The sequence below is a fragment of the Trypanosoma equiperdum genome, assembly GCF_001457755.1.
Source record: "Trypanosoma equiperdum strain OVI genome assembly, contig: ctg_373, whole genome shotgun sequence".
Taxonomy (NCBI): Eukaryota; Euglenozoa; class Kinetoplastea; order Trypanosomatida; family Trypanosomatidae; genus Trypanosoma; species Trypanosoma equiperdum.
In genome coordinates, this window is record NW_027124280.1 from 168,040 (window position 1) to 192,522 (window position 24,483).

Sequence of the window (24,483 nt, forward strand, 5' to 3'; positions counted from 1 at the left end):
CTCCCCCTCCCCTCTCCTTCTTTCCTTTCACCGTTAAGTGTGAACTATGGAAAAAAAAATAAATGGGAATGTGCCACAGCTCGATGCGAGGCGGAAACAGCACGAAGTATACGAGCCGGGCAAGCTGGTGCACCAACTCGTATTCAACTACGCGTATACCCTTCTGCTCCCTTCACACTCCTTAAAGGAGCGGATAACCCCCAACGAAATCAAGTGATCGTCTGTACGACTAACGGATGTGTAGTGAGAACTTATCCCTTGTATGTAGCCTTTTATTTCCTCGCCTTACCAAGGCGTTCAAAGAAAGGAATGAAAAAAAAAAAGAAGAGTTCATGCATGCAAATATGTATCGGTAGCGACAACTAAGGAGGAAAGGCGAGATAAACGGGCTCAACGTTGCCACTGGCACACTTTAGAAAGTGTTGTTAGAAACAATCAAGAAAGAAAACGTGGTAGAGGCCTCCTGAGGCGCAGTCAGACCACCCCCATATCCTCTGCATGAGTTCCACGAGATTAACTGGAAAGATAATCTAAACATCTTTCAGTTATACACGTATTAAGCATACATCATATCACAATCTATTGTCTGTCTCACACCTTCACATCTTCAAAACTCTTCATATTTCTCTTTAACATTTTATACATATACCTTTATGTAATCCTTTCTCGCAGTAAGGTGTGATTTTATACATTGTGGTGAGTCCCTGCGAATCAGAAACGAAAAATCTATTCCCTTCTTTCCCGACTCACTACCTCTCGTATCTTCTTTCTTTCTTTCTCCCACAACTTTTGTCACATGATTGTTTGGTCACACTTAAGTAACACACAGTGAACATTCACGGTACCATTCACTACCTTCCCCTTAGTCGGTGCACCCCAACAGTGACACGCCACGCATACGCCAATAAGCGTCGTCCTCAGCCACGGGGAGGTTCACGTCAAATATCCAGTGTAAATCAGACCGTGTGGGATACTTATAAACGGGGCAACGGTAATATTCCTGCTTCTTCTGCCTCTCCTTCAACTGTCCAGGTTTCATCGGTGCATTCATGTGCGGCGGCGGTGCATCTTTATTGATAGCGGAAATGAGCAACATGGGCAATTCACGGAACAGATCACCTGGCGGTGGATCCTTCAGCCGCTTATTCGCTTTATCCCACATAGCCCCCTCGAGGAAGAGTCCATGAATGACAACTTCACCTCGCTCCGTCTTCAGATCTTCCGCCTTCGGTTCCTGACCAGGTCGGTACTCGGACGAGCGAACCTCCGTCCGTGTTTCCACCTTATCGAGTGCCCATGGCACCGCTTCGTTTGCGTGGCTACGTGTAATTTCTTGCCGCACGGAGGTGAGGAAACCTTGTGGGTTGAAGAATCCTGGCAGCCAGTAGACGGGTGGCCGACCGTTGCGGGCCCAACCATCAAGCTGTTCGTAACGGCGGAGTACCTCAGCGAACCAGAGCGAAATGTTAGGTGATGGCCATCCCACAGCAACCCATGACGGTGGCACACGTGCGGCATACAAATAATCCAATGCGTCCTGAAGCGCAGGAGTGAGAATAATGGTTCCGGCAACAGCAAGCTTGAGGTTCGTGCACGTTTGCCGGATTGTACGAACGGTGACGCTCAAGCGATCAATTTCTTGTCCTGCAAAGATGGATAGTGGTTGCTTATCAGCCAAATGAAGCTTGCGGTCTACAACCCAGTTGGCTGGAAGCTGCCGCAGGAAATTATCCGCCATCGACAAAACCTTCTCTTCACGGGTGACACCACCTCTGGCTACGGCGTCTCTTGGTTGAATATCCAAAATCGTCTTCAGCGCCTCCTGCGCTTGCCGTGTACGGTACGTGATATCAGCATTGGAATGCATCTGGAACACTTCTGTCGTGTCCACATCGGGGTACGTGTCGCGAATGAATTCCCTGTGCTTGTTAATGTCATCGAACAGAGGTATACCGTACCCAGGTGCGAACTCCGTGATCTCGCACGGGTATGGGTTGTGAAGACCCCCTGTAGAGGTCATGACATTGAGAGGGACCTTAGTGTCGTTGGCTATTTTCATATCGCGCGACCTCTCCGGGTTTGTAATGCGTAAGTCGTACAAGAACTCAGTGATGGCCTTGAAGAGAGCACGATCGTTATTGTCTGTAATACGTCCACCGTACTGAATATCCGAAACCATATAGCACACGGTGTCACGATTAACCGGATTCTTCAGGGCTTCACCGATGGTCGTCATGTGATTGATGAGGAACTGCACGGAAGCGTTCCAGTCACCTTGGTTGAATTCATATGGCACACTGAAACCAATGGGTCCAAACTTACGCCGCTCCACCACAACGGAATGCAGGAAACACTGGGTGAAAAGCATCGGACGCCACTCGGGGCGGCGGAACATCTCAAGATAATCCTGCGACATCCATGAGTATGTACGGACAAGACCTGCTTTAATACCCTGCGGTGGCTCGTTCGTCAGCTTTATCGACATCTGCAGCAGTCCAATGGGGAATAACTTGTGTGGTTCCGATGTCACCCACAGGCGCGCTTCCTCGTGGATATCAGCCTTCTTTTCCCCGGGCAAATGTTGTTGACGAAGTCTTTCTTCGAGCTGCAGGAGGAAGGGTAGACCAAGGTGGCAGTTCTGCAGTAGGGCCCAGTCACCGTTGTGCCACGCGCCAGACACAATATTCATCGCCGCCTCTTCCTGACCTTGTCCCATTGAAATAGGAAATATCTTCTTCTTAAGCGACTTTGCGGTTGCCTCAATAAGAGTCGTCGGATCAGAACCCTGAGAGAGAAGGAAGACAATAGGTGTCAGGCCGCTTGTTTCCTCTACCACGCCCTGTAGATCGAGCTGCTGCGCTTCAGAGAACTCCTTGCCGAGCGTACGGGCCACGTAAAGATTAGCAGCAAGCATAGCACGATCCTCACGAAGGGCACGCACAATGAGAAGTCGCTCAAAGCTGTCGAGCTTTTCGTTTATATCAGGCACTGGTAAGTTCTCAATGTTGTCTGACTCTATGTACTGCCGCCACACCTGTTCACTGCGGGTTATGAGATCGGGAAGCTGCTTGAACGACCGCGGTAATTGTTCCGACATGGCAAGGATATTCGCCCACATCTTATCTTTAATCCAAGCAAATGGCTTTGAGCGGTCCACTTGCATGGCACCCCCGCCCTTGAGGAAGACGTCAAACGAGGTGGCGTCCAACTGCCCAACCTTCATTTGAATTTTACATGCCATGAGCAGTACGAAAAGCAGCTTGTGCGACGAAAAGAGCATACGAATAATGTATTTGAACACAGCCATGGTAAGGTAGTCAATGATACATTGAATACGCTTCGCTGTGACGGGGTGCGGCTCTGAGCGCTGGATGGAACCGTCGAAAATGCCGTCGAACTGTACGAGAGACGTCTGATACATGTGGTTGACCAACGACATCTCAACGACGAGGAAGTACAGCACCGCACCGCGTGTTGCAACCGGTCTGTACTCCTCGCACGCCCCGGCAATACGCTTCCGTGTCTCAAGTGCTGTGGCAAGTTTTTCTGCAATCTCTGCTGTTGCATCCTTCGTCTCCTGGAGGGTCTGGATGAGCACAACGTCATCGATAAGGTTACCCTGGGACTCACTCAACTGCTTCAAAAGACGATCCTCAAGATTCTTACGGCGCTTCTCATTGCTGTTGATGTCTTCGGAAAGTTTGGCACTCTCCTCGTTCAGTTCTCCCTTTTCGCGGCCAATCACATGCGACAGCAGCTGCTGTTCCAAACCCTCCATCGTCACTGTGAAGTCAATGACAAGACTCTTGGCAAACATTTCTGGTGTAAAACTGGGATTGGGCAACTTCGTCGTAAGAAAGAAGCTGAAGTTTTCATTGTAGCTCATTTCCTCACCGTTGACACGGATGATTAAAGACTTGCCACTTCGTACGACCTGCTTCTCCAGCACGGGATCAATCATCGGGTCAATTTCTTCGGGGACGTTCTCTGCAATGAGTGGCAAACCCAGATCAAGCTGTTCCTGCAGGTGCATTGCGAACGTACGATCACTCAACTGGCAGAGTTTTCCTTGCATACGCTCGGTACGCTTGCGGATCCAATTCAGCGCCTGTCCCTGGGGGTCAATCATCAGGGGGAACTTGGCACTCGTTGTGATCATGATGGCATTCTGCACAGAGTGATCATCTGCTGGTAGTCCTTCAAGCTGCCAGTCTGCAATAGTTGTCTCGTCTACAAGAAACTTCACAACGTTGATGTCGGATGTCACGGGGATCTTCAGATCTTTACACTTGACGTAGAAATTCTTATATAGCAACTGGTGCCTGAACTCTGAGTTGAAGGGACCACAGTAAGAAATAAAAGCGCAGCTGAGGGCAACATCACCAACAAGACGCTCGATCAGTGACTTGAAGTCATTGCTTTGCTGCGTCCACCTTTCACGTTCACCGGAGAGAGCATCGATGAGACCGTTAGCGCTATCCATACGCTGTTTTGTGCGTGTAGCATCGTCCTCAAGGGCCTGCTTTTTTGCGTTCTCCTCTGAAAGTTGCTGGTTGTAGCGATCAACTTCAGCAGTCACACGGGCAAGTTCTTCCTCTTGCTCTTCCTTCTTTTTGTTTGCCACACGCAGTTTAATTGTCGCAATACGCAATTTCTCCCTCTTCGGCGCAACAATCTTGGCGATGTTGATGTACTTGTACATACTGCGCACCCATGTACAGAGACCAGCAATGTTACCGGAGGCCTTACGCGCACGCTCCTGCGTGAAGTCATCCATCCATAAATACGGTAACAGCAACTCGCATGTCTCCTCATTAATGAAATCCTTCTGATTTTCACCAAATGACCGTAGAACGTCAAGCGTGGACGAATCAGACGCAAGTTGTCTTCCGCTAAACTCCCATGAGTCTGTAATCCACAGTGCACCCTTCACCTCCTCCGCACCTGGGACCATCAATGGCCTATGAAGCAACACTGAGACAGCATCAAAAATACGTTTAATCAGCGCCAGAGGGTTCGCCAACTTCTTCAATGTGGTGAAATCATTGGATGTGATAGAATTAAGTGATTCTATGGCCTCCAGCAGGGCTGGTTCAGCCGCCTCAAGGTCCTTCTTAGCTTCAGCCTCACCCTGTGCGACAACGGCAGCGTCCCGTGCAACACTCTCCTTCACGACCTCCACCTCCATCCGTTTCTTCTCAGCCTCAGCGGTACGAATTTCAATTTCCTTGACCAGCGCGTCCGTCTCCTTTCGTTTGCTCTGCAGCAAACCTTCCTTCTCCTGAAGTTGCTTCCTCATCACTCGCACATCCTCACCTGCTTGGTGTAACTTCTGCAAACCCTTGTTAATTTTGCTGGCATCCTCATTGAGTTCATTAAACTTCTTTGTGTAAACATTCGTGTAAGACTCAATAAAGCCAAGGTAGGACTTCGGTGTGCTGTATACCGACCGTCGGTACCGCGCAAGGTATTCCTCAGATTTCTCAAGCATGAGGGAATGGATCTCTGCCATAAGCTCCACCAACGCTTTTTTATTCTTATCTTCGGTCGCCATTTCAAAATTTTTCAGCGTTCGGAATGAGACATCGAGTAAGGCCTGCTTTGGCCACGGGAAGAACCAGTTGATGATACACGAAGACACAAGGGCCGGGAACTTGCGCGCACGTGTACGGAACTTATCTCCCACCGGCGAGAAGCATAACACAAAGTGCAATCTTTCACGAACACGGTTAATGAAGTACTTCCACAAGGTCTCGTTCATATCTTCAAACTTGACGAAAGGGTCTTTTTTCATGACGGGGCGAATGTCGTTAATCGCTGAATCGCGCTGATCGGATGCAAACAGACCGGGAATTTCACCATTTGACAAGAAGGAGTTGATATACTCCAAGAATATCTCATGCTTGATGTCATTATCAGTGAATAGCATAGTCACTGGGCGTTTCGTCGCTGCCATAACGTATTGCTCACGAATGGCATCGAAGAGTTGGTTGACACCAAACCCCTTGGACAAAACCAACGTGGCGTAGTCATGGGAATTCACATGTGCAGCAAGACGGGTCAGCGACTGTTTGCCACTACCACCAACACCAACCAGCAATAAGTTACCTCGCGGCATCGACAGGACACGAGAAATACGGGAAACATTCTTCACAGCAGCTTCGAACAAGACGAGCTTCAGCTGCTTCACACGGGGCTGCTCGTCGTGAGCCTTCATAGCACGTAGCAAGCGATCCTGGAGGACCTCCATCGATGGTGCTGGCTCGTAAATACGAGGAGCAGTCTCTGCAATCTCACCAGTTTCAGGATCAATAATGGGGTCCCGCAGGTAATTTGCCATATAAATGGGCTCACGCACTTGCTCGATGACATCTCGGTATTGTGTTGGCGTGAGGTGCTGCACGACACAGTCTTGCACGTTGTCATCGAACCACCGCTTGTCCGCCACGCTATTGAGCTTGTCGCTGAAAACACGAGAGCATTCATGCTTCCAAATCCTGATAAGCGTTACAGCGTCCGTTACGACTTCCCACGGTTTGCTTGTGGACCTTCTCTCGGGTTTCTCGGGGTCATCGTTCATACCAGCCATCATAATACCCTGTGTAATACGCGACAAATCGCGCAAGTTGAAGAAGTAGTGGAACTTGTCGGGTGTTGGTAACATCTTTTTCGCTATCGCGCGCCAGAAATCGATCGACATTTGTGTGAGCATCTTAGCGATGTCCTGCACACTGCGCGCATAGTTGTCATTGCAGAATCGACCTTCAAAAATGACACCGAAAATCTGCTGTACAGAACTCTCCTCTGGAAGTGGCACGTTGAAGATCGAGAAGTGGCGCTTCAAACGATTGGGGATATCGTTCTTACCACCAGATGGGTGCGACATGGCAGCCATATAAACAAGGCCGCGCAACTCCTTCCGCCGACCAGCATGACTTAGATCATAAACCATGCTAGACTCCACCACCTGGCGCACAATCTCATTTGTAATCTGGTCGCCCCACTCATTGATCTCCGGCATGTTGATGTCATCAATGAAGACCGTCAGTTGCTCGCAGTTCTTCGGACCGAAGGTAGAACCCATACGCTTCTCCGTCATGTCCTCAAGGGCATTGTAGAAGTTTTGGGGAGTCGTCATGGACGAAAAGTTGAGCTTACGGAAGTTCGACGTTTCAGACTCAGCTTTGATCTTCAGTAATAACTTCTCAACTGTTACCGTTTTAGCCGTACCACTCACACCAATCAACAAAGCTGGTCGGTGCTGTATAAAGTTGCAGTTCATAAGGAAGTGCAGTCGCACAGAATCAGCTGTGGGAATGAACAAAGTGGCGAAGTCCAGTCTGTCATCGCCAGGGTACTTCCACTTCTCTAAGAACCCATCCCAGTGCTCCCACTGACCACTCTTGCAGTTCAGCGAAAAGTCGAATACCGTGCCTTCTGTCGATGGAGGTAAGCCGTCGTAGAGCTCACGCACCAGGGCATCAAATTTCAACCGGTCCTTCGACTCAAGGACACCACCGAATGCCCATGACAGACTGAACCAGAATATCTTCAGTGCCAGCGCGTCACTAACGGGCACACCGTCGCCCACCTCTTCTCCAAGAGCAACTGTGAGATGGAAGGCATTAATTACAAGGTGAGCAATAGATGTCTTCATAACGATGCTGCACTCCTTTTCGTAGAATGTCGCTACCCGTTCTGTCAAACTTGGCTCGCCGCCTTCTCCCTCCGTGGGGAGGAACAAGGCAAGCAATTTTTCTGCAAGGAGTGTGTTGCACCTCTTCACAACATCAACTGGTAGGATCTGCCCCTCCTCATTCACAGTGGCGCAGAAACGTGACTTGAGCACCGGCTTCCACCCCAGAATAACATCAGAGATAAAAATAATACCGGCTCGGGATACAGTAGCAGGGGAGGCATTTGCCAAGTTCTCAACTTCGAAGCAGCACTTCATCGTGTCAGTCATTTGAATACGATCCCCGTTAGCTAACGTAAGCAACTTGTTATCGTCAAGAACTGTGTTAAGATTCTCAATCCAAATTGCATCGACTGGTCCATCGCACACAATCCACACGTTACGCTTCTTTGCGTGGCGAACGGCAGCGCGCCAGAGAGATGAGAAAACGCCATCATGCCAGTCTCCCGAGACATCGATGCGACCAAACATCTGCGGTGCCGTAATGGCCTTCGGATTCATACGCAACTGCTGATGAGGCACCGTCGTGCGACTAAGCGTTTCCGTCATGACGTCGTAACACTGTGTTTTGCCACACATAGCAGGCCCAACTACCATAATACCGTGACGCACCAACTTTGTTTCGTACAACTGCAACACCTTGCTTATCCATGGTCCCCATAGCTGCAAACCTTTTCCCTCGATCACCTTCGCTAACTCTCCCTCAATCTCAGGATGCGAGCCCTTAACAAACTGTCGTCCAGGGAACATATCGCGTAATAACGAGTCAAACAACTCTATATCTTCAAACACCAATTTGGAGAGGTTCATGTCGCGCAGCGTGCGCATGAAAAGATCCTCCTCATCCTTACCTGGATTGCGACGCAGCACCGCACCGGCTGTACGCAGCACAGATAAAATGTTACGGAGACCAAAGTCGTAGTGCCGCTGTTTCGACAACTGCTCTTCGCAGAGCTTATACAATGTGAAAAACTTTTTACTCAACAGGTCATCGAGACTGTACCCTTGTGAGGCCAACTTGACCTTCATAATGGTCTGACGGTCAGGGATCATCATCGTAACACCACGGAAAAGAATTTTCAGGTTCTCCGGCAGCTCCTGTCGTCCTGCGTAACCAGGGTTCATGGTAATGAAGAATCCAACCCCGGGCATCAGGTCGGTGACCTGCCCATCGATAAAGATGAACTTGTCTTTGTGCTGCTTAAGTGCCTGAAGCACACAAGAAACTTGCTGCGCAACGACGGAGAGGACGGGAAGGTCGATACGGTTGAACTCATCAAAACAACCCCACGCATTAGCCTGGGAAAGACCGCGTATAATTTTCCCCATCGCATGCCTGTCCAGCTGATCTGAGCAATTGAAGACGACGCAAAACTTGCCATATGTACGGGCGAGATCCTTTGTAGTTTCGGTTTTACCTGTACCTGCAGGTCCAGCCGGGGCACCGCCCATGTACATAGCGAGCGCCTGCGACAACGTGATGTAGCAGCGATCTGTCAGCGGGGTGATGACCAAACGCTCCTTAACTCCCAAGTACTCGTTGCAGTACTCTGTGTCAGAATCAGCAATTGAAATAATGGTAAGGTCACGCTCTGGCTTGTAGTAGAAACGGGCTTGTTTCAGCCAATCGAAATGTGTGAGCTCCTTAATGGAGGCCTTCTGCAAATCAATAAACACCTCCTGCTGATGCACTTGAATCGTAATGAGAGTCTCCACATTGGTACGCATACGCTTAGGCTGCCGCTCAAGTTCAGGTGACGTCGTTAGACTAACAAGAAAGTTCTTCACTGCATCGCACTTAGCTCGTGATGTTGCTGCTTCGCGCCCACGGGATCTCATAATACCCTTTGTAATACACTCCGTCACGTCGGCCGTCCAGAAAAACTGCAGCATGAGAAGGGAAACCTGTGCCGGGTAACGCTCGATAATGCTTCCCAAGTAATTCGTATTTCCCAACAGTGTACCCAACTCCATAACACTCGCCTTCACCACTTCTCTCACAGTGTCAGTCATACCACTACACAGACGGTTTAGCCAATCCTCCACATTACCTACGCACGGTGTAGGTTCTCGCATCATGAGTGACTCTCCCTCACCAGAAATCATCTCAACAATTTGGAAGTACGGCTGCGCCCCTGCTTCCTTGGGTTTCACACGCTCGAACCGCACAGATGAGAGACCGTCAAAGATCGATGCCAAATGTGGCTGAATGGATTGCGGGTCGCTCGCCTGAGACAGGATTTCCAACAGCACCGTATCAGAAACAAAGTAGAATCGTGGAAACAAATTACGCTTCTGCTCCAGATACAGAGAGAGTTTCCGCTGACACTCATCCAACTGCTCCTTCAGGTTTGGAAGGTTCTGGAGTAGCTCGTTTTCGTAGCAGAACTCAAGAACATTGGGTGTCTCATTGGCCTTGTTCATAATTTTCTGCCATGCCTTATCGATCATCGCAAACCGTTTGGCCTCCTGGGGCAACTGCTTCATGATGTCACCACCTGCAAACACCGCTTCAAGGTACTGCCATGTAAACTGCACCTCAACCCACAGGGCTATGATCTCACTCACCTTCACTAACTTTTGAAGGAAACCTTGTATGGTATCGCGCATGAAAGCACAATAACGAGACGATAGCATGGAGTTAATGGCCAGCGATGACTCATCCAAGGCCTCGCGCTTAGACGTTGTATCATCACCCTTTAATATGATAGGTCCACGATGCTTAAACTCTGAGAACTTCAGTTCCTGATCCTTCCACAACACCTCTTGCGCCCGAAATTTCGCCTCGACTTCAGACTCGCGTACGGATGAACTCGCAATATCAACGACTTCATCCACCACGCGAAGTAAGTTCGCGTCCACAAGGTTCTGAAGTTTAAACAGATCAGGATCGGTTCGCCACTTATGTCCCGTTACACGCATGATCTCCTGCCAGTGCCGCTCAACCACTGCGGGATTCTTCAACTCCTGAATCACAGGCTGGAGTTCCATGAAGTCGTCAAGAATTTTCTTAAGTTCGACATACGCGTCCCAATCCCGCAACGACTTGGGCAAACGCTTACACTGGCTCACAAATACACTCACTTCCTCCGCGATGGCATCGAAATCTAACTCACACCACAAAATATCATTGTACCCGTCAACCTTATGAAGCACATTAATGTACAACGTGTATAACTTGTCGAGGAGCTCAAGCTCCTTCTTTGTTTTAACTAATTCCGGGTATTTGTGCAGGGGAAGACCGAAGAGTTCCTCACCTGCCATAAGGGTAATCCACTTACGGTACTTGTCATCAAACTGGCGCTGGTAACGCTTTAGACGCTCCATAGCTTCTTGAGGTTTCAAACCCTCTACCATCGGTCCATGGGAGTCATAATCGTTACGGAAAGCAATGACTTCGGCACCAAATTTCTGCACCTCCTGCGTAAGACCTTTCTTAAAACCGTACTGAAGATTGTTGATCTCGTCTGAGCGTCGCTCTGCCAGCGCATGTAGTTTGCGCCACTTGAACCGAATATCCTCCACACGGTCGATTTCCTCCTTGAAAATAGGAACGTTGAAGCGCTGCAACAATGCATATGCCTGTTGCACGGGGTAAAACTGGAACTCCACCAGTGACTCCCTATCACGGATGTCCTGCAGAGTGTTCATCAGAACGCGCAAGTCCTCCAGCTTCTCCTGATCAGGGATGGGTAACGAGAGCTGATGCGCCTCCTCATCCATTTTGTGTGTTAAGCTGTCTAGTTCCAACTGTGCTTTGGCGTGCAACTTGTTGGAAAAGAGCTCCTTCCACTCGATGACTTTCCGAAGAAGATCGGCCTTAAGGGGCTTGTTGTGCAGTGCCAGACTGCCGATGTTGAACACAGACGTGAGCCCCTCAATTTCATCATGCAACGCCACGTAACCTTGTAAACGTTGCTCGTAGTCGTCAAGTGTTGGGTCGTTTGAGTTGAATTCATCATAAGCTTCGTTCATGTCCAACTTCCACAGATACTCGTACTTGTGGAAGTGGTTAAGGTACTCCATTACCTGCTTCTTTAAGCCGTGGATGCCACCAGTAAGCAGTAGAACAACCTTCACAATCTCTTTGTTTTTCGCAATCTCCTCAAAGAACGAAAGCGCATCATCGCCCAGTCCCTCCCAAAGGGTCATGTATTTGCTGCACGAAAGTACCGCCGTTGCACACTGGTTGATAGCCTTTTGCACCTCATCAAGGGAAGGGCTTAAAAACACGTACGGCTCCGCGTTAATAAGTTGCACATCAACGTCGAAGAAGGGCTTTTCAACAAAAAGGAAGGACACACGATTACGTGTGCCCACACGTTTCTTGAGTAAGTTCAACGATCGGGTGGTGCTCGTGAGGATCGCTTTGAACATTAGACGATTGAAGTGCCCTTTGAGCGTCGCAATGCGATCACGCTGGACATTGTCAAGCTTATCGGTACTGTAAGTAACGCCCTGACTAGCGAGAATGCATATCACGACATCCTCGACCGCACCCTCAACCTCCCGGTTCTTTACATCCATCACTTCGCATTGCTGCCGAATATGCTTTTCCTGCACTTGCACGAACTGATCAAGTGAGAAATGGTCGTCAAAGAGGTTAACAAGCAGCGTAGAAGCAATAAGCTTGAGGTTAACTTGGATTCGGTGCTGAATGATGTCATTCACCTTCGTGACGAGAATGTCAAGATCTTCAATTGCCTTTTGGACTCGTTCCAGGTACGTATCAACATTTAACGAAGACCACGTGAGCGTGGTTTCACCAGGAAGAAACACTGCATCAAGCGCGTCGAGGTTTGGTTGAAGCAACGGGCGAGTGACACCAACGATCTTGCTGCGCGTACTTCCAGCGCGACCAACAACACGTTCGTACTCTTTAACAAGGTGAGTTAACTCATTGTAAAATGTCTTCAGTCGCTGCTCCTGCATCAGCACCATCCTCGCTGCCGCAGGTACTTCTATACCACCGAGTAACATCAACTCTCTTGTCTCCTTAATGAGCTGCATTATCTCCAAATCAAAGTTTACGTACAAACGCCCCTCGTGTCTCACCAACAACGTCGCATTAAGTCCGGCTTTACTCGATTCAATAGATCGCTTCCAAGCATCCACCCAAATAGCCTCGAATTCAATCAGCGCAACCGAAACTCTATTGTATGTGCGAATCACCTTCTTGCTATCTTTCGTGTTCGCCATGATTGTGCGATTGGTCTTAAATTTGTCCATAGGCGACTTGATGTGGTGGAGTAGTTGCCGTGCCCAACTGATGGCTCCAGCAACTGGTGTCATGTTTCGTGCGACTGGTGGGTCGGTCTTGTATCGCTCATAGGTCTTTTGGTCATTCTCAAGTTCCATACCGTAGCTGTGGAAAATGACGAGGTACTTGGACTCCAAATCGGCGGCGAAAGCTTCATTCTTGAGAATACGCTGATACTTGGCCAGCAACTGCAGAGCGTTGTCGGTCGAGGTGATGTTCTCAAATGAGGAGTTGATTGCCACCTGCATCGATGTCTCTAGTTCGGCAATTCGTGTTTCGAATATTTTAAACTCCACGTCGAACTTGTTGTTGTCGTGGATGTCAAGGATGTCGGTAGTCTTTCCGCGGAGATGGCCAAGGTATTCTTCAAACCGTGGGATAAGGCCCTCCATTTGTTCAATATTGTATGCCTTGAGCTCTACAAATTGCTGCACTGTACTAAACACGCTGATCAGTTTGTCCACACGCTTTGTGAAAAGATTGAAGTGCCCCATAAACTTCAACTCATCAAAGTCAAACTGTTTTCCATCCTTGCTTGCGAGGATTTCCTGCGCCTTCTTGTACTCTTTGTTGTAGGCCTTATTACACTCGGCACTGAGGTGTAGTTGGTGTAACAACTCTTTGAGGGACTCGGGGCTCTGCCCGCACTCCCAGATACGACTGCGCACACCCGATGGGTTGATGGCTGATTTACAAGAAAGAACCATGGCGTTGGTGACCTTAAAAAAGAGTGCTGTCATGCATTCCCGCCGCGAGTAATAGCGTGCTATCGTGTGCATCATCCGTATGTTGCTGATGAGCGAAGGAAGCATGTTAATGATCTGGGCAATGTCCGATGAGTATAATACATCAAAGTATTTGCTGAGGGAACGCAGGTACTTCACGTTCTCCTGAGCTTCCGACAATGCATCATTAAGCGCGGCATCCACCTCCACCCATCGTTGTAGCAGTGGGCTCTTAACCTCACGCAGGTATTGCACGGCTCGCGGCGCCTCAACAGCTTCAAGTTGTTCTTCTACCAGGCGCAACTTCGCCAGGCGGCTTTTCCAAAGCTGAATCTCCGTCTTTGGACCTGCCTTCTCTTCACTCAGTTCATTTTCATAGTTTGGCACCTCCTGCACCACGTCATAGACAGCCTTAATCCATTCCTCCACGGTTGTCGTCAGGCAGTGCACAACACCAGGGTCGTTGATTCCACCGCGCTTGTTCAGGCCCCCTGTTTGTAGCAGCCTCCACGTCTCCGCATTAACAGGTCGCAGTTCATAACGCTCACCCTGTAGTTGTTGTAACTCTGAAATGCGATCCGCATATCGGAGGAGGTGCACAATAAACCTATTCCGCTCCGCCAAAGTATTCTTCCCCCATTTGCTCAGCTTGTTGAACATAGGTGTATACACTTCCATCAGGAGGTGTTCGAAGCTTTGCAATAGGTTGCCATCGAGAGAACCCATCGTGATATCCTGAACAACCTGAGATGCCTCCTTTGCGTTGATAGGTTTGCCATTGTCTGGCCGCACCAAATACACCACACGGCCGGTGAGGTACGGCAACTTCCCTTTCTGCGGATTCACAACACAAAGGACATCATCGGGAATCCCCGGGTCGTCAGGATTTGGCTGAAAGGTGAAGAGCAGCGTGTTAGCCCCGCACCCCTCGAGCATGTCGTGCACAACCATAAAGTTGGGGGAGCCATCAGAGAAATTTTGATCGAGTTGAATAGTCAGACGTTCCGTGACCTCAGCATCACCGCAGGCAAAAAAGTCTTTAACGCGTCCAAACACGTACAAGTGCCGCGCATCAGAGCACACCCTCTGAACTGCCTTCATAGCAGCAGGCTAACAAAATCAAAAAAACAGGAACACTCCAAGCTGCGGGTGCCCCTAATCCAAGTCAGCTCGAACAACCAGCGGGAAACTGTCAAAGCACAACTGGGCTTACGAACAATTTGAGTCACAAACAACCTTAACAAACGCGTAGGAAATAATACACAAGATAAATATGAAATGGAAAAATAAAAAAAACAAGCAGGGGCAGAGTGTTGTGTGTCTAATTCCTTCTTACACCTATTTACGCAAATATGCTGTAGCGCTCTCCGCTTTGTATTTTTCTAAGATTACATTCGAGGAAAAAGAAGGTGCGGCGAGCAAACGCGGTAAGAATGACAGTTCAGCAGTAGAAGCAGGAAAGAGTCATTGTCATTGCAGTTATAAAATCGGTCTCGCTCAGTGCAAACCAACTATTGGTCGTAAACATCGCCGAAAACGGCACAAGTTTGGAGTATTCCAGCGGCCCGTTAGATATCAGGGCAATGACCTTAGCCATAACGGACAAAAGCAAGCTTACTAAATGAGAAAAAAAAAGTGGCAAACCCCACACTTGTTCACCGGTCATTTGAGCGGCGACCGCAACACCTCTATACTTTCAACTCTTCAATCATATATCGGTAATCACAAAGAACAGCCCAGAGTGGTTTGGGAATGCTACGCACCCGTTGTCGAGCAGCCCTCTCTTCAGAAGAACTCGGAGGCGAGACTATTTCGTGAGTCGCTTGCTTCCCACACGCTGGAGCAGTTTGAACTCTGACGGTTTTCCGTTCAAAAGGGGTACGGCAGAGTCGCACGTATTGATCCAGTAAACATGTGGAGAGCTCCCGCCGACCTCTCTGAAATAGCTGTACAAGGCATTTGCGGAAGACACTTTCCTCCAAGTACCCCGTGCGGGTATCATCTTGGGCAAAGAATATATTCAGAAGATGCTGCCGGTCCCCACCAGAAGCATTGACTAACTCGTTCTGTAGCAGTCGATGTATCCTTGACCGGCCCCCATTCGCGACATTTCCTGTAGTCAATTTGTCCGTGCCGCCACCAACGCCTGCAGACGATTCGATCGATCCCTGCATCCCGTCACAGCGCTTGTCTGAACTGCAGCCCTGCCCATTTTGTTGGGCAGTTTGCTCCATGTCGAGAAGGCGGTTGGTGAGCGAAACATAGTTGCACCTCTCTTCGCATTCTCCTCCTTCCGCACTTGCACGTACGAGCGCCTCGACTTCCTCTGCTGCCAGGCTTGGAACGGCCAGGTGAAGTGCCTCTCTGAGCTGCTCCCGCGAAACGCACCCGCTATGTGTCGGGTCTAAGCGGCTGCAATGCGAAAGCAGGTTAGGATACCTCCTCCGGAGCTTTGGTAAGGCATCTTTCGATATCGGTTCGGGCGACGCTTTGCCAACCCGCTGGTCTCCCTCCTTGAACAACTTTGGCTGTGTAACGGGTTGTTGCACCGGGCCAATTGACGTCGCCCTTTTCCGCTCTCGAAGACCCTTAGGAGCGGATGACTGCGTCGACGGACCCGGAACATGCCGCGCATCGCATGCTGCACAGGACCTACCCCTGGTCCCCGAGTCAGAGCAGGCCTTGTAAAGGTACGAATAGGGTGAAATTTTTTTGTCCGCCGATGCTGACCTAGGCCCCTTCGCACTCTTCTGCCCCACACCTTCATCGCGAGATACTGGACAAGTCCGAGTACCGGAGGTAGCGGACACAAGCTCTCTTTGCTCCTTCCGGTTACCGTTAGGTTGTGACGAGGTGGACGGCCCTACCCTAGTCTCAACAGTAGGGGCTACCACCGGAGGAACAACGGCTGGGGGAGCAGCCACACTTGCAACCTCGTCATTTTCTCCGCCTGTGTGGTGAACACAATGATCCGGTGTTGGGCACACAGCCGAATGGTTCGTTATTCTGGTACCTTCTTCAGCAGCGCATGCTGAGGCTGCTACTTCGGGGTCCCCCCTCGGTCCAGCGGCGCCTTGCTGCCCTTCATGGTCGTCACACTCACAGGGAGGCCTTAAGGGGTTTGTTGGCACATACAGCTGCATTGATGCTGCCTCTGGCACCGACCTACATGACGTATATGGGGTGCCTTCGCTGGCCAAACATCCTAAAGCTGCGCCATCGCATTGCCCATTGCCGTCGGGTGACGTGTACTTACGAATTCCTACCGTGGGCTGGCTCCCACACCGGTTGTAGAGCCCCCGGCCACCGGCGACCAGATTCCCCAAAATGTCCGTACACTCCTTGGATTGATTTCCCCCCGCCACCAAATCCAATTCGGATTGCGGAAGATTATGGCAGGCTAGATTTGGGCAGCCACAGCGGCTGTGGCAACAATATAAACTATACGAGCCGCTTGTTTGTTTGACAGGTGTCATGAAATGGCCTTCTGTTGGCTGCAGGTGCATCTGTTGAACATTCGTGTAGACGTATCCGTTGCTCTCGGGGCGCGGTGGCGCAAATTTCAAGTTGGAAGACGACGGCCAGCACCCTTGCGTTGCGATGGATTCACCATTGGCACACGCCGTCGGTTCGACACCCTCTGCTACCGATGATGCCACAGCCACTGAAGTGCCACAGCCGTCTTTCGCCTTTTGGGATCCACCCAGGGTCCTCTCAAAAGTCGCTTTGCTTTCAACCGCCATTGTCGACAAGCACGCGGGCGGAAACCCATCTTGCTTGCAGTCCCCTGGTGCCTCACTCGCCGGCGACGAACGGGATGGCGCAGGTAATGAAGAGGAACAAGCATCGAGTGCCACCGGCTGCTCCATATGCATTCCGTCTGTCCTTCCAGCAGTATTGGGGTCACGGTCATCGTTCCCTATTTGTTTTTGCGCCGCAACGCTGGCATTCGCCACTCCTATCCGAGGGATTTGATTCGATAGCAGCTTTGTTCTCACCGATCCCCACAGGGAGGACCGGCGAATACGCTCGATCAGGGTAGAGCGCATCCGCGCAACCAGAAGACAGAAATCTACAACACCAAGTGTTCTAGCACCGCTAACGCATGTGCCTGAGGTGCAACACTCAACCTCAGTACGCGAAGCACGTAAGCCCAGTGAATCCGCGAGTATTTCTAATTCTACAAATGGGACGTCGATTCCGCGGCACTTAAATGCTTCCCACACACTTTGAAGTGTAACTTCACCACAATACTCGTGACTGATAACGAGAAACACTTCGCGGAGGGGGATAAGTCTGTCCGATCCAGCTGACCATGCATCAGGAGAAACCACAACCTCCACCGCACCCACAGCACATGATGTCTTCCCGTATTCTACCAACGACTTCTGACGTTCGCCCTGATTTAGTGAGGCTCTATTGTTTTGCACCGGTTCCACAACCACAGCATCTGTGCAGCCAGCTGTAGTGGTGGAAAAAAATGACATCGGTTTCGCTTTGTCCCCTTTCCCTTCCATAACAGAACATGACCACGTGCTCGTCGTGAAAGTGTTGGGCGTGTCCGTAATCGTTGGCTTCGCAACGCAGCATTTTCTATCCGCCACTATCTCGCGCATCTCGACTGGAAGGGGATGCGCACAATTCGGGCAAAGTTCATATGTGCACACAGCACCTTTATGAGTTTCTATGCAAACATTTTGACCACTGGGGGTACTAGTAAGGATATTTTCATCGCATCTATCACAAATCCTCTCACGACAACAAACCATATCCATTGGGCATCGATGCGGAGTCGGGCAGCGCTTTAGTGGAGGCACCGCTTGCCCCGCACATGGCGATGCCAGCCCTGTTTCCTGACACTGCTGACTAGCAACAGAGTTGGGCATATCACCCCCACCACAAGTAATTGACGAAGGCCCTGCAGAGCCACTGGCAAGGCATTTCATATTTTTGAGAAATCGCGCATAGTGAACTTCGCCGTGTTCCTCGGACCCGTACTGTTTTATTAGAGCCTCAATATGTCCTATCGAACCACCGTTAAGCAACAGTGCCTTCTCAAAACCGGCATTTGACACGAAACCAGATCCGTTAACATCGGCTATGCGTAGATCCCTTTCTAGTTGTGCAATAGAATCTGCTAACTCTCGGTGAATCATCAAGACATACAACCTGCGGGGAAATACTACAGCAATAATGTTCCAAACACAAGAAAGATAGCGCAAAGATGGGCGACAGAAACCAAATTCGAAGGTGGAGATGATCCGCAACTTTAACTTACGCCTCATTCTATTACTCCCCTTTGCACACAGTCGAGGGAAAAAGAGGGTAGGAAGTTGCACAGAATTAGGTGCTTCACAAAACGCCACACCATTCACCACACAACCACCAACGTCACGCAGGAGGTTCGTGTCCACAACACCCTCCACATTCTGCCTTTCGTATGTACAGTTGCGGGTGGCGTGGCTGTGGCTCTGTAGCAAGCTAAGTGGAAGTAACATCTTACAAAGAGAGAAATGTCACTCACGTTCCCCTCCACCGCGCTGCTCTGCGCCTACCCTCAAAGTCGCTACACCCGGGGGATACACAGCTCACTGGGGGGAAAAAGGACAATAGAACTGAGGATTATACAAGGTCCTTTTCCCAACAAAACGACGGTAATCCTTAAGTTAGTGGTTATTCTATGTGTTCATGCATAGGAAAATTTGACACAGACATAAAATTTCCCTGAGGTCCCACGTGTTGTGTTTCTCTACCTCCCATCAAAAGTTTCGTATATAATCGGAGCTCTCACATGCCTTGTACTCAGAAACTAAGCTCTCCACCACATCCCTAGAATGTTTGAACTCATCCAAGTTGTCCTTAATGGGGCCATATCTTTTATATTGCTCAAGGAAAACACCACGGTTGAACAGTAGGTCAAACTGTTTGAGTGTTCGCTGAAAGAGGGAGCTGATGCTTGTGTGGTTGGCCATTACGAGCCCACTTACACGGTGCCTTGTGTCCAAATACGGTGATTTCTTGGACAATATAACTTGAATGGATGCAGGGCCCCACGGGATAAAGTTCGGTGAGCGCTCCCGAATACGTTCAAGTGACCGATGCACCTGTGCGGGGTCCACATCACCTTGAATAAGGTTCAGCAAGGAAATATAACAACCACTCTTCATGGACGTTGAAACCATCATGTTTTTTGGCATCAGAAGCCGCCGCATCACATCGTGAACTGAAGTTTTCTGCACAGAAGACTGTATATTTGATGTATCAAGTGTCGTGGGTGTGTAACCTGTACAGACAAAATGACATCGTGGCGTAGGGATCAACGACGCGAGCATGCTCATGAGGTCGTTATTCATGTACCCCGGATAACGCAGCGTCGCTGTTGAGGCTGCCATGACGGTGCTCACAAGACCATTCATTTGTTCGACAGTTGGTGAAGATATGTGAAGGTTGTCTGTGGCAATGCGGTTCAACGCCGTGTTGTCCAGTACAACAACGCAATCTGCGTGCAGCGTCAAGCGCTTAATAGCCAAAAGACTGTTATAGGGTTGCACAATGACGTCACTGTCACCACCACGGGACTGATTGGGGAAGACGCTATAAGTTTGAATAAGTTTCTTTGGAAAGCGATCATTCAGATTCTCGAGAAGGTAGCTCCCCATTCCACTTCCCGTTCCTCCAGCGATACTGTGCGTAAGCACGAACCCCTCCAGACTGTCGCTGTTCTCCGCCTCTCGCTCTATCATATCAAACAGCGTTTCCTGGACTGTGTCCCCCATCTCGTAGCCGTGTGCCCAGTTGTTGCCTGCTCCACCACCTTCGGAATGAATGTACACATTTTCAGGGTTAAAAAGCCTTTGCATGCTGCCACGTTGAATAGCGTTGATGACTCGCGGCTCCAAATCAACTAACAACGCCCGGGGAATGTAGTGGTCGTCGTCAGCCTGGTAGAAAAAAACATCTTTGCGGTCATCCCCGCCACTAGCAAACGATTCTACTACACCATCGTGACGGATACCATGCTCTGCGCAAAGTTGCCTCCAAAATTCAGATCCAACTTGGTTGCCGCACTGACCAACCTGCAGTGTGATGATTTCCCGTGGCATACTTCCTCTTTTTTGCCCACCGATTCTCCTTCAAATTCGATGTTCCCTCCTTCCCGCGATAATGCCGCAACAAAGTTACGACTTTAGTTCACTCCACAACAGCGGATGCTCCGCTAGAATCCTAATCCCCCTCTTTTCTTATGGTAGAAACAACCTGCCTTTCGCCTCCTGGCAAGTACTCTGGCGTTCCTAACAGCACCCCACAGGTTAAAAAGAACAAAAACAAAAGTAAAGAAGATATCCAGTAAAAAAAAAAACGTGATAAAGCATCAGCAAACAAACAATGATGCAAGAAAATGAAATACAACTTTTTTAAAAACATCTGCAGTGTTTACAACAGAATTAAGTGAATAAGTGTGGCAAGGCGGGGGTCACTTAAAATAAACAAAGCTATTCCCTTGAATTTTTTTCTTTTCTTCAAGCCGTTGCGACCACTCTTCCCTCAGCAAGTGTAAATACCTCACATCGCCATCTTCACCGAATTTTTCGAGGAGTCTCTTGGCTTCAAGCCGATCCTTCCGCACTAACCCCTGATCTCCCTCAAGGACAGATATTTGCTCTATACAGGAAGCTATGTCTACTATTAACCGAGTGCCTACGGCTTGCACTTCCTGGTCAATACTTGCACGTCCGCTGTTCTGGAGACTCAACTTGTCTTTTTGCCTTGCCGCAACAAGATTACTTAGATTGTTTATATTACCCTTTTCTCCGCCTCGGGTATCCACCTTACGCACCCCACGGCTCTCAAACCTCTCCATGTTCACCGCAGCTAAACCTTCTTCCAGATGCCGAAGGTTGATGAAGCGCACTAACTCGCACAATGAGGTCCATGCCTCCAAGTTACGCGCTGCCAGGGTTGGTGGACAAAGTTTTTCTTTGAGACGAGGTTGATTCTGGCGCTCACACTCGCACTCCAAGACGATCAAACGTAAGCGGTTCTTCAACACTTTCCATGTTTCGTCAGAGACGCTTGGTTGAAGAGCAGTATAAATCGCTTGGGACGTGTCAACGGTATTTGATCCGCACTGATCATTGTGACCGGACACAACCCGAAGAAGTGGCACTAAATCATCCACACACCGTTTACTCCCACTAGTGTTGCTTGGTGCATCGACCTCACAAGCATAAAGCAATAGTGAAACATCACGGCATGCGTTAGCCATACAATCAAGGGAAGATCCTTTAAAAATGAGGAAAGAGTCGCCGACGGACTGCTCAAATCCCAATCCCAAAAGCCATTCAATCAACTGAAATACATGAAATGCTGGAGTAATAGAATTTATCCACGTCGAAGATGTGATATTGATACTCCTGTACTTGCACTCCGTGGGGTAGTTGACAACATTACTAAGCATTCTTTTGAGTATAGTGAGGCCTTTTACGCGGTGATTAAGCGGAGCGTCGCAATGCATGAGTCCAAGCAACAGGTGTAAGGTTTTCATAGTTCAGTGTCCTCCCGTCTGTAACTCAAGCGAGAGCCCCCTCCAGCAAAACAGAACCGGTCCAAAGACAAGAATGGAAGTGGTAATGGCATAACTCACACATTGATGATAAACCTAATGAAATAATATTGCAGGGTGATGAAAGTTGCATTAATACGGATTTTACTCACCAAAGGCTGGTAGCGTCCCTCAATAGTCGGTGGCCACTGTTTTTTTCTCATTGGAATTTTTAGCATCGCCCATCAACTCCTCTTCCATGCAATGTCGTATCTCTTGCAACTTCGCAGTAAGAAACTGATAAGGATCAGCACATTCCTTTCGCAATTTCCCACTGCTTAGCGCGTATCTACAGAGCGTGTACTTCTCCCCAGAACACAAAATAGCGTCCGATGAGATGGTTTGTTGATGCACTCTTTCGGGATCACAACGCCCTTTGCCACTGTTTGGCAACCAATTGACGAAAGAGAAAGGCAAAACTTGCGGGGGTGATGTTGCCATGACGGGTGCTTGAGCGCCTTGGTTCCCCGTAGCGTGAGAAATGCCGTTGGATCCCCTAGAACGTTTTCTATTATTTATCCGCCTAGTCGTTACTAACTCGGTTTGCCCCAAACGTTCGTAGAAGCCATAAAGGTACATCTTGTCCTCAGCAATATGTAAAAGAGTATCAATAAAATCGTCACCATCGCCTTCGAAGTCGGAATCTTGGGATAAAACTGGCATTAAAAGCCAGTCTCGCACTATTTTGACTCGATCGTTATCGACTTTTTCACCGTGTATCACCTTCCTGTTACAAACAGAGGTGAGGGAAGACGCAGGCAACACATCCATTTCACACTTTATACTATCATCACGCGGGTTTACTGTACTAACCGGTTGGGAATAGTTATCGTCAAACTTTTCTGTCAGAGGAATCACGGGGGCATCCACAAAACTATCGTACTCAGTTTTCACATCCTCCTTACTCTCAGTGGGCGAACAACTCTGCTGAACCAAGGAATCGTTGAGCAGGGTGTTGCCATCCAACTTAGAAACCACATTTGATTGGGCATGTGGAAAACTAACGTTTTCACGCTTACCCCTATTATTTTCCTCTCCATCATCGCTCATCTACAACTTTAAATACCCGTACATACTGAAAACACCAAGCATCGGGAAGGAGAAAAGCACTGTAAAGACTTGCTTTTTTCAAAAAAAATATGTACATACAGTTTCGGCAACAATCAGGAAACGCACAGCAACAGGGATCTATCACCATGAGGACTCTAACACTGTATTTGTGTTCCGCTAATTTCTCTTCGACACATAAAAACAAAAGTTTATGTATATAGGTATCATGATAAAGAAACCAACGATTGAGGAAGCCAATCCTGGCATAGGGTGGTTTTAAGGTCATTAAACTCATTCAACTGTTGTAAAGTCGACGCATTTTCACAGTTATCCTCAGCACTTCGTCTAGCCTTGTTGAAACACATATCCTCGTCGTCATTGCACTTCGAAAGTAGTAGAGTCACAACAGCCTTTTGTCCAATGCGAGCAGCTATATCCATGACCGAATTCCCTTCAAGGTCTTTTGCACCAATGGCGGCACCAGCTTGCGTAATAAGAAAATTTACCATCTCTACGTTCCCCTTAAGGGCAGCAAACATTAGCGGTGTTCTTCCGTTGTAAGGATGCGGTAGGTCAACCAACGATCGTACCCCTGGTCTAAAGCGAAATGTGTCAGTTCGCGATGATGTGGATTCGGAAGTTTCATCCTCACTTGAAGAAGAAGTGCTCATAGAACAAAGTAAAATCTTCATCATCCTTACATCCCCTTGCCACGCTGCGTGATGAATAACATTATAGGAGAACATATCCCGAGGATAAAGTGACGCACCAAGCCGAATTAACATCTCTGCTACCTCGTGTTGTTGAAAGCACACCGCCCACATTAGTAACGTCATCCGCCTCTCGTTATCCGCCATATTTACATTGTACGACGTTAGCAACCTTCCAACAGCCACAACATCACCGTTCGAAACCGCAGACTGGAGTTCATCAAACCGACTGATTGTCAACCCTAACATTTTTTAACGATTGTCCTTCAGCACTCTTTGGGAGGCAGGAAAACAAAAAAATCATGAACTGTCCAAGATAAAACTAGTAACCAAAATATATACAGTTTGTTTCATCATACTTATTAACGCACACATTTAGCAACCAATGCGACTTCAGGAAACTATCCTAATTAAAGAAGTAATTATGAATCATCTTCTTT

At 48.9% G+C, this 24,483-nt stretch overlaps 6 protein-coding genes across 6 annotated transcripts; all 6 read right to left on the minus strand.

Annotated features, from left to right (window-relative positions):
* Window positions 1-862: 862 nt before the first annotated feature.
* Window positions 863-14,782, minus strand: TEOVI_000153100 (Cytoplasmic dynein 2 heavy chain (DYNC2H1), putative; the record flags this gene model as incomplete). The annotated part of the gene is made up of 1 exon (XM_067224749.1): window positions 863-14,782. One exon carries the CDS (start codon window positions 14,780-14,782, stop codon window positions 863-865), a length of 13,920 nt encoding a protein of 4,639 aa, XP_067080850.1.
* A 587-nt stretch (window positions 14,783-15,369) lies between these two features.
* Window positions 15,370-19,179, minus strand: TEOVI_000153200 (uncharacterized protein; the record flags this gene model as incomplete). Its single annotated transcript, XM_067224750.1, has 1 exon — window positions 15,370-19,179. One exon carries the CDS (start codon window positions 19,177-19,179, stop codon window positions 15,370-15,372), a length of 3,810 nt encoding a protein of 1,269 aa, XP_067080851.1.
* A 261-nt stretch (window positions 19,180-19,440) lies between these two features.
* TEOVI_000153300 (tubulin gamma chain) lies at window positions 19,441-20,784 on the minus strand (the record flags this gene model as incomplete). Its single annotated transcript, XM_067224751.1, has 1 exon — window positions 19,441-20,784. The coding sequence occupies one exon, from the start codon at window positions 20,782-20,784 to the stop codon at window positions 19,441-19,443; it is 1,344 nt and encodes a 447-aa protein (XP_067080852.1).
* A 371-nt stretch (window positions 20,785-21,155) lies between these two features.
* On the minus strand, window positions 21,156-22,226 carry TEOVI_000153400 (PUB domain containing protein, putative; the record flags this gene model as incomplete). Its single annotated transcript, XM_067224752.1, has 1 exon — window positions 21,156-22,226. One exon carries the CDS (start codon window positions 22,224-22,226, stop codon window positions 21,156-21,158), a length of 1,071 nt encoding a protein of 356 aa, XP_067080853.1.
* A 189-nt stretch (window positions 22,227-22,415) lies between these two features.
* On the minus strand, window positions 22,416-23,333 carry TEOVI_000153500 (uncharacterized protein; the record flags this gene model as incomplete). Its single annotated transcript, XM_067224753.1, has 1 exon — window positions 22,416-23,333. One exon carries the CDS (start codon window positions 23,331-23,333, stop codon window positions 22,416-22,418), a length of 918 nt encoding a protein of 305 aa, XP_067080854.1.
* A 224-nt stretch (window positions 23,334-23,557) lies between these two features.
* TEOVI_000153600 (Ankyrin repeats (3 copies), putative) lies at window positions 23,558-24,292 on the minus strand (the record flags this gene model as incomplete). The annotated part of the gene is made up of 1 exon (XM_067224754.1): window positions 23,558-24,292. The coding sequence occupies one exon, from the start codon at window positions 24,290-24,292 to the stop codon at window positions 23,558-23,560; it is 735 nt and encodes a 244-aa protein (XP_067080855.1).
* Window positions 24,293-24,483: the final 191 nt, after the last annotated feature.